At 47.0% G+C, this 20,158-nt stretch overlaps 1 protein-coding gene across 1 annotated transcript in view; it reads right to left on the bottom strand.

The window, feature by feature from the left end:
- The window catches only part of SDC2 (syndecan 2), a 59,470-nt gene extending 39,653 nt beyond the window's left edge, over positions 1–19,817 (bottom strand). The window contains exon 1 of the mRNA XM_048068710.2: positions 19,484–19,817. Within this exon, the coding sequence (XP_047924667.1) occupies positions 19,484–19,543 (60 nt within the window). The 5' untranslated portion in view covers positions 19,544–19,817. The remainder of the gene's footprint in view (positions 1–19,483) is intronic.
- Between the last annotated feature and the right edge of the window lie 341 nt (positions 19,818–20,158).

Raw genomic sequence — 20,158 nt, 5'->3', positions numbered from 1 at the left:
CACTGAGCATGGAGCATGGGATTAAGTCAGGGATTGCACCTGATCTGATGTGCTTTTTGTTGTTGTGGGGTTTTTGTTTGTTTGTTCTAATTCATGCTGTAAAGGATTGCTCATAAAATACAAGTTCTCTTCATTATTTATTTACTTCCCCCCTTACTTATTGCAACACCAATTACTGTAAGACACTACACAAGTATGTGCTTGTGCTTTAAACCCCTACAATCTTTATTCAGTGCCCAACTACCACAATTAAGAGGTCCTGAAGGGTGGCATAGGTGCAAGCGTAATACGTGGAATCCACCAAACTGAACATCAGCACCAGCCTCCCCAGACCACAGCCATTACATGTAGCTAACACACGAGGCCCAGTGGGAACCCAGCTTATACCCGTCACAACACGAACTGTATCCCAGTCCCACAAAGTTTTATTTTTAAGGTCAACCATCGCAAGAAGCTGAAGAGCCAAGCGAAGTGATGGACAAACTGCTATTTAGTGCTATGCAACCAAAACACTTTCTTCAACAGCATCTAACACAGTTGTAGGTAAAGCGAACTGGAACTGTGGTTGTCCTAAATCCCAGCACAACTAAGACCATACAGAGCTAAGCACACGCACTGGCAGACCTTAACTCCTGCAACAAGGACCCATGGCGAGTGAAACCTCGTTCCCTTGATGAGGAAAATCCTCAACTCTCCTGATCCAGGCGAGCTTTAGGAACTGAGGCCATGTGGCCAACCTCTGGCCCTGGCCCACATGCAGAAGAGTATTAACAAATCTCTTTCAAAATGCATCCTAATGAATGAAAAGTTTTGCTGTGCAGCTGTACAGGACACACTTTGAAGCATTTCCTCTCTCTGCTGAGAAGCCACCTAAACTTCTGCCTGTCCCTGACATGCCGTATTTCTTTTCATTGTTCAGAGTTCGTTCCTCTAAAATGAAACTAGGAGAGAAAAAGATGTGTATGTATCTATTATTAAAACAAGTAACAGGTTAGCTCCCTTTGTCATGTTTTCACTCTGTGAGATAAACAACAAAACCTTTCTGTATTCCTCTTTATACACGAGGTTATTTCATCCTTCAGTGTCTCCAAACTACAGTGTTTGCAAGATCTCTGACTGCTGCAACACAAAATTGACTCCAGTCAATGGCATTTGCTCAGATAAAACCAAGAACAAAAGTTTCTATATTTTTTTAATGGAAATTAGGAAATTCTCTTTTGCTCAGAAGCAAAGATTTTTGCTATTTACATGATCTACATTCTGCTGCACTTCTTGAATACTCAACAGCAAACAGCCTGAATCCCAACTCTCCAATTTTGGTGGCAGTAACTAGTAATATTGATGTGGTGGAGGGGACGAAGCAAACAACACCGTCTGGGGGAAAGACAGAAGGAAGAAAAATACATCACACGGCAGTGATATAGCTTACAAAACTACTTTTTCATATACAAATTCAGACGTTTTCTGTGAAGCCTTAAGCTACATCTTTTCATCAAAGGGACACCAGCAAAGCTGCAGCCTGTTCATTTACACATCGCTTCCCTTTGCGTTCCACCAGGAGCGCATTAAGCTTTCCCGTAACTTAAGCGGATGCAAGGCGAATGTTTGCTTCAACAAAACCAGGCTCCCCGGGCCCCAGTCCCGATTCTCCCAGCACCTGTCCCACCGGTGCAGGAAAGAAGTGGCCGATCTGCCCTGAGCACACGATGGGAAGAGCACTGAGCACAGGCACCGCAGCCCAGCTCTGTTGTTCACCCGCACACGCGGCGTGCTCGAAGCAGCCCTTGCAATTTACTGTATTGCATGAATGCCTGCTAGCTACGGGATGAATTATGCATCTGGGATAGCACCGGTTTCTATTTTCGCCACGCTGAGACAGTCATGTGCAGCTGAAGGACTGAATTCTATTTTCTTCCGAGCAAGAGACTTAAAATAAGTCCGATGCCTGAGGGTGGGAAAGTGGCTCAGGCTATAAAGCAAGAACCTTTTCACTTTGTTACCAGAGTTCCTAATTTAATGGAACTGGGGTAATGGGTAGCCAATTTTAAGCAGGTGGTTTCATTTAAATATTAACCCTCGTGGTGCATAAGGCTTCATTCAAAGGGGAAGTTCAACTGCACAGTTACAGTTTACAAAACAAGTGCAATGCAGCAGAGAACCGAGTTGTAATTACACTCTTCAAAGTTACTTTTAATCCTCAAAGTTTCATATGCTGTGGTTTCTTAAGAAAAATAAAGCCTCGCACAGAACACAATGACTGACAAAGGAAATTAACACAGTTCCTTCTGCAAAACTGCATGGAATTGTTGGCCTTTTAAAGGGCAAAAGCATCTAACTCAATCTGGCTCCATTATCTGTATGGATCATGCTGATGCATGGAAATCCTTGAACTGCTAGGCACTAGAAACTTTACATTTGAAAATGTGAAGTCCCTAACTTCTGAAAGGCAATTCTGCAGCAAACCACCACCTAATGCATCAGCAAAACACCACTGAACAACCATTTCTTTTTTAAAGACCCAGCAGCACACCCCAAGCTGTAGCTGGAGGCTAGATTGCTAGACCATAACTGACCACGCACAGCATAATCAGTTAGACTTTGAGGTGAATCTTTTCATTTGGTAAGTTGTTACCTTGTTTGCTGTTTCTCAACAAACAAAACAGCACCATTCTGGCCAATTTTTTTTTTTTAGCTTCCCATTGTCCTGCCTTTTTCCCCTTGTAACATAAGATGCTTCTGTATATAAATGGAGTTTTGCCCTTCCAATCAAACAGCCATAATGCACATGGCTGAATTACTGTTTTCTTGCTCTGTAGAAAATCCTGCCCGCCCCAAAAGTAACCAACAACTCTACACATATTTGCACGGCCCATGCTGTCCTGGAAAATGGCATCTGTAGTACTCCCAAGCTTGTCATCCACTGATGCTAAAGCTGAACCAGCAGTCCCACTGAACTTTATTTTAATACTGCCTTCCTCCTTTCCCCTCCACAAAGCCTAGTTCTGAAAAAATACCTGTCAATTCTGGATGCTTAAACTTAAGAGGTGAGTATATTGACATTTAAAAGCAGACTTTAACGAGTAAAAAATGTGTTCAGGAACTGAGCCCTGTGACATGCATAATATCCATCTGAATTCCAGCAAAGAAAATCACAGCGCAGCTTGAATAGATGCTCCATTTCAATCCTCCCTGCAAAGCAAATGAATTCACATCTCTAAGAGGATTTCTCCCAAAGAAATACCCCCTTTCTGAGTGCTGGGAGAGTGCAAGATCCCTGTATCTCCATCCAGGCTCAGTGACGAGCACTGAAAAGGGGAAATTCCAACCTCAGGCAAAAAGCAGCAGGTGGGAAGGACCTTGCTTAATGCAGAGCTGTGCAGGGAAGGAAGGGGAGAGAGACCTTCCTAGCTGAAGCTGCCTCCTGGAGAACCTCATTTATCAGGCATTAATGACTGATATTTAGCAGCTAATAAATATTTATTAGGTGAAAGCTAAATAAGTTTTAATAGCTCATATAATTATAAAATATTACCTAATTTTCATCATATAAGCAGGAGCATTATAACCATATGCACTGTGATGCGTTGCCTTAAACTTGGCTAATTCATATACTGAAAGGCATGAATCACATAGATTTCCAAAGACACACCGATAAAATACAGGTACTTTACTAGAAGCATACGTGAGCTTAACAAGGCAGTAACTTATTTGTTGTTGTTCCTGTAAGAGCTAGAGATCTCTTACGTTGTGCTGAAGTATTGACAGAGCAGCCTTATCTATGTATTTCCACATCAGTTCAGATACTCCAAGTGGTATTTCTGGTTTATTTCCTCCACAAACAGCCTGCTCTGACCTACCACCCTGCCCCAGTTCTCCTAGAGAAGGTGGCCCTCTGCTTTCTCAAGAGCAGCCGCAGCAGCAGACACACCTCCACTTCCCCGAGCGCCGCCGATAAATCCACCGCTGCCTTCTCACTCATCTTTCACGAGATTACTTGCAACAATGCCATGCTCCCCAGACCAAGCATCATTTCAGAGGAGGTGAGCAGCTCGGGTTTGGGTAAGAGGAGGCAAGTCCTTCACCTCCAGCTCCCACACATGCCCAGGGTACCCGAGGGTGCCAGGTACCCACTCGCTCCCCATCAGTGCTTTGCGTGGCCCCTGGACAGAGCACAGCACAGAACTGATTGCATCAACACCCTCCATGTACCAAAAGACAACAACAGCAACAAAAAAAGAATAAAAACAGAAGTAGAAGGAATCAAAAGTTATGGTTACAGCAGTTTTTCTTCATTTTTTCCATCCTTCCAGGGAAAGCTGCCTCTCTCCCGTCCATTGCTGCAGCCACTTCCAACACGTGAGTAACTTTCCTGGAGTGATACCACTTGGTTGTGAGCAGTCACCAGATGAAAGATTTTCAGCACATGAAGTCATGCTGTGGCTCTCCTCTCTCCCTGTGTCCCACAGCCTGACTTCCTCAATGCCCTCCATACCCACAGGAGATCAGCAGCAGCAATACAGCAGTACTCCATCTCCTAAATTCTCAGCAGGGAAATGGTTAGGGTTATTTTTGTTTGTTTGTTAGCTCAGGACAGATCCCTCTGCGCTGAAAATACAAATGCCCAAATATATTCTGTTAGCAACAGTTTCAGCTGAGGTCACAAATAAACAGAAGTCGGCACTCAGCTACGTTTTCTTCCATAGGAAGTGCCAAGAAACCACCACCGGAGTTCTGGGCTACTTCATCCTAACTTGTGCTCATTATACTAGAAACACAGTGTATTTACAGTGGAGCAATCCAGACCTTTATCACAGAACTAAAAAAAGTAATTTTAAGTTCATGAAATATGAAAAAAATTACAAGAATACTTGACGTGATGTCTGTGGTATTTTCAGAGACTGGCTGTAATTACAAGCACGCTAAGGAGGGTACGAAGGGACAGATCCATGGATGTTTTCAAAATTGGGCTCCTTACCAAAATACATATTTACTTGTTTGACCATGATGCTGCCAGAAGAGACACACTGTTCTTTCAGAAAACATCACCCATTGCACAACTTTCCCCAAAATACACTTTCTTTTACTTTTGTGCACACCTTACCATACAACAAACACAAGCATCTAAAATACAAGAAAACAGACTGGGATTCACAAACCACCAGAGTTTCCTAATCACGGGGTTCTTCTCCCAGCATCAGAAAAAATAAATCCTGCGCTGCTTGGCATGCCAACATATTATTTTAAATAAGTAGGAAGGCTGAATGAAAGTCCCCCTTCATCTCCCAAACCTCAAGAGAAAATGAAGGAGTTATTTCCAGAGCACGTACTCAATGACCACCCAGCAACGCGTATTCATTTTGGTCAGGCTTCACAAGTCCCACACCACACCTAATGAACGCGCTGCCTTCTGATGCCTCTTCCACCGCCAGCATGAGAGGATTAAAAATACATATGGAAAAAGAAAACAAAACAGCCCTGAAAAATTCTTGTATGAATGCCTCTCCCTTTAATTTCCCTGGTGTTTGTTCCTGTTCCCTTGGAGGAAGCTGTCACCTCAAGCGAGAGGTCTGCCTTACTGTTTCAGCAGCTACTTGTGTTGTAAGGAAAATAAATAAATAAATAAAATAAACGAAAATGGGATTTTTTAAAGGGGAAACGTGTGGGATGTCTGCTGCAGGAGCAGGCACTTGGCACACCCGATCTGTCCCCACTGGCAGAGTTCGGCCTATGCAGTCCAACTATCGAAGCCTGGGTGCAACCATGTCTGTTGTGGCCTACACCACTTAGTCTTCTGCGCGAGGGATACTTGTTATCGGGTTACCTATTTCTCCAGACACTGGCAGAATAAAAATCATGAGACAGAAAAGCTCTTAGTCAGTCGTTCATGCTTCCTCACTGCTGAGCGGTTTCTTCGCTTCAACAAGCGCATCTTCCAACATGGTCTCTGCACAGCAAGTCCAAGCTAGGCGCAACTTAGGAACAATAAAAGGATAAAGCAAATGCTTCGAAATAACCAAACAGCTGACAGCTGGGAAATACAGAGCTCATGTTCTACCCGTACCTTAACTCTCGTCCCATTTCTTTGGGACCTATCAGCGCTGCTCAGCGCGTACTCTCAGCTCTGGAAACATTTCACATTGCTGACCACAAATGAAGTGACACAGATGTGCTTTTCCATACGCTGGCTGCAGAAGGCTCTGTGGCCAGGGAAAGGCGAGGTTTCCAGTCATGGCTGGAGGCCAGGGGGATGGGGCAGCCATGCAGAGGGCGCTGGTGGTGGGGCTAGGGCCTCCTGCACAGCCCTGCAGCTGGGACCTGCCCGCCCGCCCCACCTTCCTCAGGCTTTCAAGTTACTGTTGGACCACCTCTTAAATATGTATCACACCCCTGTGAGTCAAGTTTCAAGTTGATTTCCCCCCCTCACCCCCCCCCCCCAAGTCCTTTTGCTCCTTGTTCTTGCCTATCCTAACCAGAAAGGGGATGGGGCAGGTGGCTTGCAACAGGTGAAGTTACACCTCCACGCAGTGAGGCTCAGCAATCAGATCAGCCTTGGCCTTGTCTTCCATGATTTTTAAATCTCTCACCCCTGCTGCCTTTGCAGACTCCAGCTTCCCAGTTCAACCTCCTGTTTTCTGATACTGTTGTGACAGAGCCTCTGCAGAGGCAGACCTGGGAAGATAGCCCTTTGCCTTGAAGGAAATCCACCTTACTGCTCTAGCACCACCCCCCCAAAAAAAATAAAGCCCAGGACTAGTTTTCTTTGAGGAGGAACCTGCTAAGAAAGGCTCTGTATCAGAGGATGACTCCTAAAACTTTAGTCACAACCCCAAACCAGTAATTTCTCATGGTCTTCATTTATTTCACTCTTTCGCATAAAGCTCTTCCCCACAAGCTTGCCCTTCATAACTGGAAACAAACTGACCCCAAAACCTGGGAAGGTATTTTTGTTTTTTCCTGTGGGTATCTTACCCACAGGAGACTTTAAAAAAAAAAAAAAAAGTAGGTATTATTAGATGGGAGGTATAAATAGAGCCTAGGGGGGGCTCTTACAGCCCGTTCCTTGAACACGCTTCTCCCCAGCAGCAGCACACCGATGCTATTTCAGGTAGCACCTCCCATTCTTCACCCCTGGATTGCTGATAAAGTGTGGCAGCTTAAGTAGCCGAAGAAAGAAATGGTTACTTAAGGGCAGGCCTAGATACTGATTTAAAATAATAGGTTGGCATGCCAAGCAGAGCAGGATTTATGTTTTGTGATGCTGGGAGAAGAACCCCATGATTAGGAAACTCTGGCATAAATACTTCAGGGCAAGCATAAAGAGAGCACGTGTACGCGGCCCAGGGATAGCGATGCTCGGTTTTCCCCTCTGGCATCCACGGAAAGAGATTACCCCTCCAGTATTTCATTAGTGAACGGCGCTAAGTGATCCAGCAACTTGTGGAAAGAGTAAGAGCGCTGAGGTTAACGTCTTTGGTGAGGCTTTGTCTCAGGGTTTGGGAGATTTTGTTTCAATGCAGCATGGGGAAAGCAGCTGTCACCTTGATTAGAGTCCCCTCGTAACCGGACACTTCTCAAACTAATCCCAGCTCCTGCGGGCTCCCTGCTGTTTGGGCGAGCGGTTACTGATGGCTTCAAAAGCCAAGGAGCTTGCACACAGGGATGCTGAGGTCCCAGAAGAGCACGGGCTCGCTGCGCCTGCCGCCCCGTCCTGCCCTGTGCCCGCTGGAGCACAACCCAGCTTCCAGGAGAACCCAAAGGCAGCGAGGACCGCCATGCACAACGCTTGGCTCCACACGCTCGCTTTCCAAAAAGCAGAGGGGATGAGGGATACGGTGCTCAAATCATCCACGTCTGCTTAAATGCTTGACTCGCGTGCTGCCAGACACAGCTGGCCGGCCAGAGGTGGAGCAGCACAGCGACTCCTCCGCCCCACACCAGCCACCTCCAGCTTTTCCTTGCATTATGGTCTGGCCGGGATGCACCAGCCGCTCCGAATCGCTCCCCACAGGGGCCTCTGTCATCCCCTGTCCCCTCCTTGCTCCCCCTTTATCACCAGCAGCCACCCTCAGCCGAGCCAGCAGACGGATTCCCGGTGGTGGGCGAACGACCAGAGCAGACCCAACTTTTCATTTACCTCGTTTTCTGCTCTTGGATCCTGTGCTTGCAACATGAGACCAGAGAGCAGTGCCAATACTAGCAGTTACCTGGCTTGCTTGACAGCGCGAAAGCAGCAGGGAGGAAAAAAATAGAATAAATAAATCAGTCTAATGAGGCTGGAAGCACAAGAGATTGTAGAGGAAAAGAGCAAATAAGGAACTTAAGACACAAATTACAATTAAGCGCACTACAGTTACTGTGTTCCGAGCAGCGTTGCTCAGACATACCATTACCACGAGTCAAATAACCATACTGAACAAAAGGCTGCGTTTCTGGTAGGAAACCAGTAGTCTTACCACAACACTGCAGTGATAATGGCATGAGAAAACGTGTGAGTGACAGGTGAGACAGAATTTAAAAGCCCTCGGTTCAGGTTGCTTTGTTTGTTTTTATCTTATGATAAAAACAGCCTACACCTACACAGCCAATAACAAGGAAAACCTGAGCTCTATTGCAGTATGTGGTGTTGTACCACTGTTGAAAAATAGGAGATTTCCCTCCCCCCCCCATTTTCTTTTGAAGATGAAAGCCCATTAAGACATAGTGTCGTCACTTCTGCTTTGATTTATCCCAAGGAAAGTCAAAGAACTCGTGCTATATCCTTTAACAGAAAAATTTACATAGCTCAGTGGACAATGTTTCATAATTAATGATGTATTTCCCTGGAAAAGAAAGCAAACTTCTATTTGTTAGACACTCCAAATTTTTGAGGTGTTCACTGAAAGAGGAGTTCAGCATAAGCACGAAGTCTGCTCTTACACACAGAGCCAGCACTGTGCTTCAGGCTTTGCAATTATTCACAAAAAGACAAGGCAAAAATAGTCTTAAAAAAAAAAAGTAATTGACAACTGCACAGCGCAGGAGAAGGGACCGCCTCTGCTTAATTGAAGGTCATTTCTGCTAAGCTGCATGCTATATTTACCACCTGGCTGGTAATGGCTGCTTTTATTCAAAATGCTCTGCAGTAAAATATATGCACATGTAGGGTAGGAAGACTATCATTGAAACCTTCTGCAAGAAATTAGCAGAACGAGGAAGGCTTGCACACTTCCTTAGCAAAATTAGGTCAGGACTCCTTTGAACGGCTCCATTTGAAGGCTGTGCCAGATTCCAGATCAAATACTTTTTAGTGTGTTAGAACCAATGGCTTAAGAGATGAACTTTCTACACTGCTGATAATTATTACTAGTACTGTGCAGTGCTGCCTCTCTCTCCACCTGTGGATAATTATAAATAGCCTACATTTTCCAGTCCCTGACATATGCCACCAGATCAACAGCATTTACAAAAAACATCCTTTGTAACCATTGGTCACACATTTCAAATATGACGACCACGTAACTCTGCACAGTTTGGGGAATTAGGATTTCCCCACACGCACCCTTAACTAAACACTCCCTGAATATGCATGCATGGCTAGGTGATTAGCATCACAGTAACGAAGGATGGAATCACCAAGCTGGAGATCCACATGCCAAGCTCAGCACCATCTCCTGCCTTTAATGGCTTCAGGGCTACTCCCAAACACAGCATTCTCCAGTAGTCAAGCTGGGAAGGCAAAGACCAAAGAACTGTCCCTGGAAATATAAATCAGGTAATCATACAACTCAGCTTTACTGTTCACCCTCTAAGGAACAGGCAACAGAGCACACAGCACGCTCACTACCAGTCAGGTAAACTTTCATTAATAAACTAATCTGCAAATTATCTACAACGATGCCCAAACCCAAAGACTGCATGCTTCAAGAAGTAAAAAGAGCGTTATATGGAGAGAGCAGTAACTTTAGGGTCAAATACACCCTTTGTGGAGCCCAACAGTATAACAACACTGGTGGTAAGAAAATCTTTTTTTCTGCTCTTCAAATTCACAGCTGAGTTCACTGTAGCAAGCTTGGCTGTAGGGAACATTGTAAAGATGCACAGAAACATCCTATTGCTCCTTGTTTTGCTTTCCACTCCGCTCCACTCCCATTAGGTGACACTACTAATTGCACAGCTGGCACAGCTGTCTGCCCCAGACTCTTCTAAGGAGGTTTTCCAATTATATGAGCTGCATTAAACAACAAGAGAGGGAGAGATTAGCTTCTTCTGTGCACCTACAGAAAGCCACAGAGAAAAAAAAATAAAAAGAAATCTTGCTAATCCTCTCTTAGGATGCCTTCATCTCTGATCACAAACAAATGCATAAATGCCATGTGAGCTACTCTACTACACAGGAATTGTGCCAGCTCCAACCACAATACAGCCACAATCTTCATGAAGAGGGAACCCACATACTTTGGTTGAGACTGGCAGTATTTATTAGAAGAATTTTTCTCAGTCTTCCCGGGAAAACAGTCTTCCTTTACATGTTTAAATCAGTAGTAAGGTCCTCAGATTTTATGTGAAACAGCAAGAAGTACATGGTGAAGAAGTATCACAAAGACTCATAACTGTATTATAGAAAAAACAAACATTTCTTCCCTAGACAAAGTTTTTATCCTATCATAAACCTATTCCTATCAAAGCTGCCTAATTCTTCCAGTGCACATTGAGAAGATGAGAAAAACAAAAATTAAAGTGATAGACTCACAACCACAGTAGTATTACTAAATATTCACAAGCTCAAAGACTTCTTTAACCCATAGACAAGATACACAATTCTCAAAGAAGTCTCAGAAAACCTTCATCACTCTGAAGTTTATCTGGCTTTTGGTGTTATGACAATTTATGCCACCAGGCAGAAGGCCAGTTGCAGGTATCCACCTAAAGAGACCTACATCAAGATACCGGGTCACTAACTCTCGGTTAAGTGGGAGAGATACGGTCAGGAAAGTAGCATTAGTGAAATGACAAAACCCCAAGCCAGCCAAGGGTATATTATGCCTTTCAAGGTTTTGAGTCGCAGTAAGAACAGGAACAAAAAGAAAGAAAGGTCATTTCCCCTTTCTAATGCCCTACAGTAACAAAACAGACAAGAAATGACATTTCCAGCACAGCAATACTATTAAGAGTACCCGATGCTCTGGTGTTTTCAGCAGCTCTGAATTCCTCCCCTTCCACTGAGGCTCAGCACAGTGTCAAGGACATGCCTGTGTCTCCCCACCCCAGAAGAAATACTACTTGGGACAGAGCCTGGAGTCCCACCAAAGGCATCGAGATCTCCCCTTATAGTGCCCAAGCACGGCCCTGGCTCTTTGACTAACCGTGGCAGCTTGGACTAAACACCACCAGCAAGAAAAGCATTGCTGACACACAGCACGAGCGGAGACACATTCAGTCACTGTTGACCCTAACATCCTGCCTCCTTTGGGGGTGCTCAAGGAAAGGTTGGGCCTGGCGCTTAGCGACATGGTTTAGTGGGTGACATTGGTCGTAGGGGGATGGTCGGACCAGATGGTCTTGAAGGTCTTTTCCAACCCTAACGATTCTATGACATCCAGTGACTACTGCACCTGGGCACCCCGAGGAAACATGTCAGTTTTTGAGCGGTGCCCATGGGACCCACCTTCCTCACCCTGCAGGCCTGCGTATTCAGGCCATCAAGCCGCAGCGGGGTTTCCAAACGTTATTCAACAGGCTGGAGATAAAGCTGTTAAATGATATCAATTTATCTTATTAATATCCCTCCCCTTCACATCCCACCAGATGCTCCATCAGAAGGACCCCAGCTGGTGACAGAAGAGCAGAAACAACCTCCTGGTTAGCCACGGGCCTTCCTCGGCCACCTCCCGCTCATGGCCAAATTCTCCAGAAACTTCTGGAAGCAGCCATGTTTCCACGCAGCAGACAGACATATCCAGCAAAGTGTTTTGGTCAAAAGGAAGGAAAAGATGAAGAAAGCCTGACAAATTCAGTCAACTCAAGGTGAGACATGGATATGTGATTTCGGCTGAGCTGGGAGACCACTGGTGCCACAACAGTGCTGGTGCCATCTCCCAGCCAGGACAGGTCAGGTGCGGATTTATGCATTTACTCCCTTGCTATTATTTCTCCTTTTTTTTTTTTTCTCCTATTTAGAAAGATTTTTTTCCAACTCACTCATGTTCCACAGTGACAAACACATTCCTGTCCCCTTACCGAGGCTTTGAGGACAGAGGGAAGGCTTTGCTGGAGAATAAAATCAAAAGCACCTGTTAGTGCCATGGAGGATCAAATCCTATTTAGGGAGGAAAACTGTTGCAAAACTGTCGCATTAAATTACAAGTAAAGAAACAAGAGGAAAAATATACGTAAAGACCACCTTGTGTTTAAGGCTTTTTTCCTGGCAAATAAGGTCAGAGAAGCTGTTCTTCCCAGCCTGATTCCAGGCCAGAACTACCGAGAAAACTTTGAGCATGGCCTTGTTCTGTTTATTTAACTGTCAGTTCTTGTGTTCTGCGGGGTATTTCTCTTCCTGACACTTGAAAGGCATACAGCCTTTCATAAAAGAAGACACACACACACACTAAAGTACACAAAGTAAAGATATATGTAGAATTGAGACCTATGTAGAATAAAGATCTACATAAAATACACACACCCAAAGTTTCAAAGAACTTCCAAGATAGAATTGCAACACCTACAGAGAACTCAGTGCTAAATGCTCCGTGCAGCACAGCCTCTACGCACGCTTAATTTCAAACACCCTCCAAGAAGCTTCATTTCATACCACAAGACAAGAATTTAGGAGGTATATATGGCACCTTGGTAACTTTTCATTTCTGTCCCCACTATTAGTCATCTTTATTGTTCTGCCATGTAGAAAGAGAGTGAGTTCCACACGCTACAGATGCTTAAGTCACTAATAATCCTAAGGTATTAATCTGCTAACACTGTCTGCTGCCCCAGCAGTGCTTGAGAAGTTCTCACCTTCTCACAATGAGACTTACACAAGCCAGTTGCTAACATAACCGATTTCACACACTCTGTTCATGGACACTCCGTCTCCTTGCTGTACAAACTCTCACGTTAGCCAAGCTTGCACTGCCACCAGTGGCTCGTGCAAGTACCGAGCACCCGTGAGCTCCTGGCTGGAAGGAGACACAGCCCCACAGCCAGGATAAGGATGGGATGCTCTGCAACCCAGACAACTCAGAATCCCATTTCTCAGCAATATTACTTTATGCACATCCTTGCTGCAGGAATTATTGCTATTTATAGCGCTAAGCCATACCTATTTTTATTTATACAACGTCACAAATTTAAATTCAATGGAAGCTTGATTTTTGCATGTCCCAGTGATGGTGCATTTCCATTACTTTGAACTAGCTTCACCCTTCCGCTTTGCTTCCCTTGCAGGTTTTCATTTTAAATAATAAGAACAGCATCAATGTCACACGTCCGTGACTGTATATGTGAATGAGGAACTGCACAATACTTGAAAGTGATTTGAAAGGAAAGCCTTTGTGCAGGCTTTCACCCGGTAATCAGTTTAAGTGACACACTGATTCTGGGATCTCCACATTCAGAGTGAGCAAGGATAATTAACCCAGCAAAGGAAGAATCTGTCTTCTGGACAGCTGTCCTCTCCTGTAAGGTACACCAAACCAGTATCAGCCTTCCCCTGGAGACCCCATATGAAAAGCAAACAAGACTCAGCTCTTAAAGCCAAAAGAGACCGAGTGCATGGGGTTTGGCTGGTCACAGCTGTGTCCTCCAGCTGTTGTGTCCAGCCAGGTGTTCCCACAGGTACCTCAGGGTCACCAAAACCCACCAGGGCACAGCTGGGATGAATGCAGCTCAGCCCAGGGAAAGAGGAAAGCTTACTTCTGCGGAGCTGTCTAATGGCAGGCAACAAACACACCAGAGAGGATCCCGGGGAAGATAGGAAAGATGAAAGACCTAGTTAGGTTGTCAGTTCATGGTGGCAGCAAGCAGATTACGATTTTTCTCTCAAAATATTCTTAGTCTGGAGGCCACAGCGGTCACGCACCCAACCACTCCCTGAGAAGTACTTCACCTCCCGTGCCGTACCGCTTCAGCTGTGTTTCCCACAGCTCCGTGAGACCACTTACATTCACACTTGTGAAATACTGTTCAGAAAATAGGGACGGGACCACTTCAGGCTGCTTTGAAAGGTGACAAGTGACCTCCATCAATGTGGAAGCACCTCTAGAGAAAATTATGCTATATTATGGTTAATCAAGCAGGAGCAACACGTCTGACAACATAATATTTAAATCCAGACAATACATGCTGGTTGTTAATCACAGTGGTACTTCCTGAACATTTTGATTCGGTTCCTGCATATTCCACAGGCTGTTTGACCTTCTGCAAGTCCCTTTGTCTCCTTACCTTTAATAAGAGTACAAAATAGGTATTCATCTTCACACTCACAACTCAAACACAGCCAAGCAGGTTTTTATTTGAACTTTCCCAAAATCAATTCACCTTTGGAACAAAACAATTTAGCTTAGAAGAGAGATTTCTGAGGAAGTTGTTTATATATAAACTAAAAATAGTGATTTCAGATGGAGCGTCCAGCTCAGGCTTTAGCTGAGCACGGCTTGTGTGACACGCTAATAGCCTGTCTAGAGACAAGGCCAAGTCCTGCAGATTCCTCAACACCCTATTAGTCATTATTTCACTTTAGATGAACCCCCTCCTTGAGGCATCGACAAAAATCATTTGTTCCACGCAAAAGAACTTGTTGCGAATGGTTGTTAAACACTTTTTTCTCCTTCTGCAATCAGTTTTCCAATACGCTGGAGGATTACATGTATTTTGTATTTCTGCCTAAATATCTAGTATGCTTTTGAAAGCATCCCTCAGGGCTGAGCTAATCAAGAAAACAACATACATACGGAGAACTGTCATTATTACAGGGTCAAACACTAATGCAGTCTTTACTCGAGAGACTGCAAATTATATTTCAACGTGAGGAAAAGAAATCTTGTTCCCAAATCAGCGAATAGTGCCATGTAACCTATGAATAAATTACTAGTCCTGAACAGATTACAGATAGCAGTTTATTATCACCTTGTAAGCATGAACTGAAGATAACCAAACAAGAATCTGTTCGCAGAAGAGCCTAAAGTAATTTTCTCATGCTTGCTGCAAGGCGGAAAGTAAAGCAACTTGAATGCGGACCAAATTGCTTGCTCATTACTTGTGCATTCTCTCTCAAATGCAGCGACACAGAGGGCATCTTTATGACTTACATTCAAGCAGGGTCTTACATGGGGCCTAGAATAAGCTTTCCATTCTCAAACACAACATTTCTGTTAAAAATCCTGCTCGGTCAAATCTATTCAGATGACAAAGGAGTACTTTTCCGTAAGTAGACAAGAGTCCTTTGTTCAGTCTTTGAGCCTCACTAAAGCCTGTAACTCTTGGCCATAAGGAAAATGTTTAAACTGTCAATGGCAAAAGTCAATTCGGGGAGATAATGCAATTAATAAATGCCACCCATATGCTTCTGCTTGACGTTTTATAAAGACAATCGGCCATGAAGAGCAGGGCAAACAGAGCTCTACAAGCAACTGGCTGCTCCTCTAGGAGCTCGGCTGCTGCTCGTAGGATTGAGCTCTTCCCCAAGCCCAGGACTCCCTGCCCGAACGTGGCCATGTCCCCAAGCAAGGACAGCAGATAGCTCTCTGCCATCCTCTCTAGAGTCAGTAGATCACGGCTGTGTGTTTGAAGCGTGGCTTTTCATAACTTGCACCTCTGCTGGCCAAGAAATCAGGCCTTGACCTCCAGTAGCCAAGCAATCAGGCCTCAACCTCCAGCAGCCAAGAAATCAGGCCTTCACCTGGTCATCCTGAGATTGCGCTTAAGATTACAACCACAGAAACTTAGATCCATCAAAACTTCAAATAAACCCAAGGCTCGTGGCTCGCTCGCCAGAGTCCGCCATCTCTATCCCATTAGCTGCAGCAATTGCTGCACACCTACCACAGAGGCTTCACCTGCCCAAGAACCACAACCCCAGCACCCGACTTCAAACTCGGAGGCATTTGTCCTGACTCGCCCTTGAAGACGAGGCTCTCATCTTCTTCCCCGATAGGGATCTAGAAAAAAATGCAGAGAAAACATCTCTGCACTGTAGGCCTGAATATTAAGTCGGTTCCAATGCAGACCTCGGGGCTAAGATATTAAAAAGAGAAACTGCCTCCGTGTTTGATCTCGGGTCAGGAATCATCTATTCTTTAATTTCTAAAAGATAAGCTAACCTGGGAGGGAAACCTAGTCCCAGAAAGTGGCTCCTGAGAACATCCAGATAGGGGGAGGCTTCCGGCAGCGACTTCGCTGCAGCACCAGAAGGGCAAAACCCGCGGCTGGAGGCGAAAGCCGGAGCTCTCCCAAATTTCCCGCGGGTGACGGCACGGTGCTCAGCCCGGGCGAGGGGAGCAGCCGGTCGGACGGCGCTGGCTGGCTCCGGCTGCTGCCACACCACGGAGCAATGGGCAGGTCTTTGCTAATTCTGCGGTGAGAAGCAGCCCACGTGAGCTGGGGAAGGGTGGAAATGAATCGGGACTAAGAAGTTTCCTATCTTCCCTCGGAACTCGGTTGGCGATGCAGATTTAACGCGCTTAGGAAAGGCACTCACGTAAATCTGAAACACCACCTATCTCCTCGGCAGCTCTCTAACTGCCATCTCCAAAGTCTAGCTGCATGTTTCAAAAACTAAGCAAAACAAACATGCCTCCTCCCTGACACAGTATCAATTCTCCGAATTTCAAAAGCAGAGCAACCATTAGAAACAAACGCAGGCAAATTATAGCACCATGCTTCTGAAACATAAACATTTCTGAAAAACATACCAAATATTACCCCGGTATCCTCCTTCAATAACTGCATTTATGTCAACAAAGCTGCGCTCAGACGCTTGCAGGAGGAACAGAAAGACCACACAGCTGATGTCGATGCCGCAGTGCTCTGTTTCACTGAAAGCATGCAAACCAACCCCGCATGTGCATTGCTGGGGGAACTGGCGTGAAGCAAAGCCCCCCGACTCCAGAAACACCACGAAGGAAGAGGAGGGCCGCGGTTCTCCTCCTGGTCGCGAGAGCAGCACCCGTACGGTGCGGTACGTACAACAGCCTGCCAGCCAGCAAAGCTTCGGCTCGCCGAGGGGATTAGAGCACCAGGCAGGCTCTGGAAAACCATTAGTCCCACTGATGTGGAGCAGGAAGAAGCGGAAAGGTTTATCAGCTTCTGCAGAATGGGAACTGACAAGGACAGCGAGATACTTGGCGCTGCTCTCTGTTGCTATTAAAATCAGCGAGCGCTGACTCCTGCTATCATCAGGGCTGAACCGAAGATCTTAAGAGACACACCGGACCTCTCACTTACAGAGTTTGCCTTCTCTATCCAGCAGCTTTACATCATTCTCCCTCCCTCTCCTAAAAGCAAACCAGGAAAACTTTAAGGTACCTAAAAAGCACTTTTTTTTCCTTTTCCATTCAAGCCAAGCCTGGGTGAATCCCCACAGCACCTCCACGCCTGCTGGCGTTACCAGACTCCGCTCTAACCTGACGTCCCCCTTGCCCAGCAAACCATCCCGCAAGCCCCAGCTGCCAGCCACCAGCTTTGCTGTGGGCGATGCTTGCCACGGGGCACGGCCTGGCACAGACAGGACGGGCTCGCTCCGTCCCCAAATGTCTGCCTCACACACTGGAGCACATCTGCAGCGCGAGAGCCCGCGCCAGGGCGCACGGGCACGCTGCTCCCACTTCAGCAGCAGGATGCATCTCCGGTACGTTTCTAACACAACTCTGACATCAGTGTGGTCCACCCCAGTAAACAGCAGGGTTTGCTGGTTACATGAAGCAAACACAGGGAATTCGTGGCTTCAAAAAAGAGAATCTCCTGCTGTCCTCCCCTCCCCTGCTAAAAAAAAAAAAAAAAAAATCTCTTGCATCAGTTACTTCATCAGGAAGGAGAAATTTTTAGCTTATCGCCCTGCCAAAATAACAACAATAACAACAGAATCAAACAAAGGGGAAGAAATTTGGAGCTAAAACCACTTGACAGTCCTCCAGGAGCTAGCAGGTTTTTTTAAGCATCTGTATAAAACTCCTGTTCCAACCAGGACAGCATTCTGCACAGACAACACATTTGGCATCCGTGTTTTCCCAGAGACTGCTCTACAAAATCCAGCCTTAAGGGACCACGTAGCCACTGCCAGACACAGCGAAAGAAAAAAAAACAAGTGTGTGGGGGGGGAACAAAACCAAACCAAACCTAGCTTCCCTTTACTTTTCCAATCTCTCCACAACTTTCTGGCAGCAGCGAGGGCGCTGCACCACGGCCAGGCTCCCCCTCGCCCCGCACCGGTACGCCCCGACAGCCCGCCTCCTGCTGCGGGAGCCTGTTCATCCTGAGGCAAAAAGAACATAAAACGTAATACTTTACTAATTGCTGCGGCAGTTTAATAGTTACTACGCCATCAGAGAACTTCGTAAGAACGGCGTTTCTATAAAATTAAAGTATATTGTACCTCATTAGCAAGGGGTAGCGCAGTTATGCTTAGCGGAAGCAGGAGTCGGTGCTGTACACAACTCATTTTTAATTAGTCCTTAGGAAAAGGGCTTTGCAATTGTGTCCTAAGAAATCACTAATAACGAGCCAGGTTTCACGAAGGCTGAGACCGGGCTAATTTATCCAACAGCCAGACAACTTCAGAAGTGAATCGGTGCCGGTGACATTATTTAGTTCAGCGGAGCAGCCCCTTTTAATTGGATTAAATCGTCGTGGTATTTTCATTTCATTCTGAAACCCCCACGTTATTATTTCCCAATATCTGCCCCAACACTGCAACCGTGTCATTCGCGTGCCCCCTTCCCTCCAGACAGCCTCAAAGCAGCGATGGAGAAGACTGAAACCCCTTCCCAAGCCTTCTCCAGCTCCGTGCAGCTGACGGGTGTGATCGCTTATATGGAGGGCGGCTTTTTGGGAAGTGGGAATCCCGAGAAGGGAATTAATTGCATTAAGCAGAGCTCCCCGGTCAGTGGAGCCACTTGTGGATGCTTGAATCCTCCTCAGCATCTGCGGGAAGGGGCAGCCGCAGGCTCTGGGACAGGGGGTTTGGCAGGGGTCCTTTATTCGGTGACGGCTGAAGAAATTTGTGATTTTGTAAGAATTTCAATTTCTGGTGTCCTTTTTGAGCAGCCTGTCGGGGCAGGGGAGGGGAGGTGGACGGCAAACTTGGGGGTGAGGCTGGCTGGAAGGCGGCAGGGCGCTCCCCGCTTCTCCTGCTGGGGACGGGAAGGTTTCGGGGGGGGGCAGCCGGCACCAGGCGCCCCCCAAGGCGAGACCCCTGCCCCATGCGGCACAGCCGGGGCTGGGCAGCGGCCACCCCCGTCCCGTCCCGTCCGTCCCATCGCATCCCGCCGGGTCCCCCCCCGTCCCGCCGCTCACTCACCGGCTGCCCGGAGGCGCAGGCCACGAAGCTGAGGGCTAGCGCTAGCCACACGCCCCGCATTATTCCCGCGGGGCCGGGCACAAAGGAGAAAAGCGGGGCCGCGGCCGCTCGGCAGCGCCCGGGCTGGGGTGGGAGGGGGGGGGCGCGGGGCCCGAAAAGCCGCTGCCGCCCTCCGGCCCCCTCCGCTCCGCCCGGCGGCACAAAGCTGCCCAAAGCCGGGGCTGAGGCTGCTGCTGAGGGTGCTGAAGGTGCTGCTGAGGGTGCTGCCGCTGCCGCTGCTCCTCCGGCTGCCTCCCTCCGTCCTCCCTCCCTCCCTCCCTCTTCCCCGCCCGCCCTCCGCCCCGAGTGCTCGGCGGCGGCGGCGCGGCTCCCAGTTAAACCCCGCAGAAATTCCTGCAGGATTACAACACAGATTGGCAGCTCCCCCAGCCAGTGGAAGGAGGCGGCGCCGCCACCGGCTCTCGCAAATTCAAGCAACTTTCCTCCCCCCGCCCCCCCCCCTTCACCCTCCTTCCCTCCCTCCTTCCCAAACCTCCACCCCCGCCCCGGCCTCCCCTCCCTCGCCCTCCTCCCCCCCAAGTGGAAAACATGAGCAGCGCCGCGGGCCGAGCGAGCGGGGGCTGGCCCCGTATGAAAGCCGGGTCCTGGAAAGCCTCCCTCCGGTTTAATTTTATT

This window comes from Anser cygnoides, chromosome 2 (genome assembly GCF_040182565.1).
Source record: "Anser cygnoides isolate HZ-2024a breed goose chromosome 2, Taihu_goose_T2T_genome, whole genome shotgun sequence".
NCBI classification, from domain to species: domain Eukaryota; kingdom Metazoa; phylum Chordata; class Aves; order Anseriformes; family Anatidae; genus Anser; species Anser cygnoides.
Note: the sequence above shows the minus strand (reverse complement) of the source record. Positions and strands in the feature narration are given on the sequence as shown.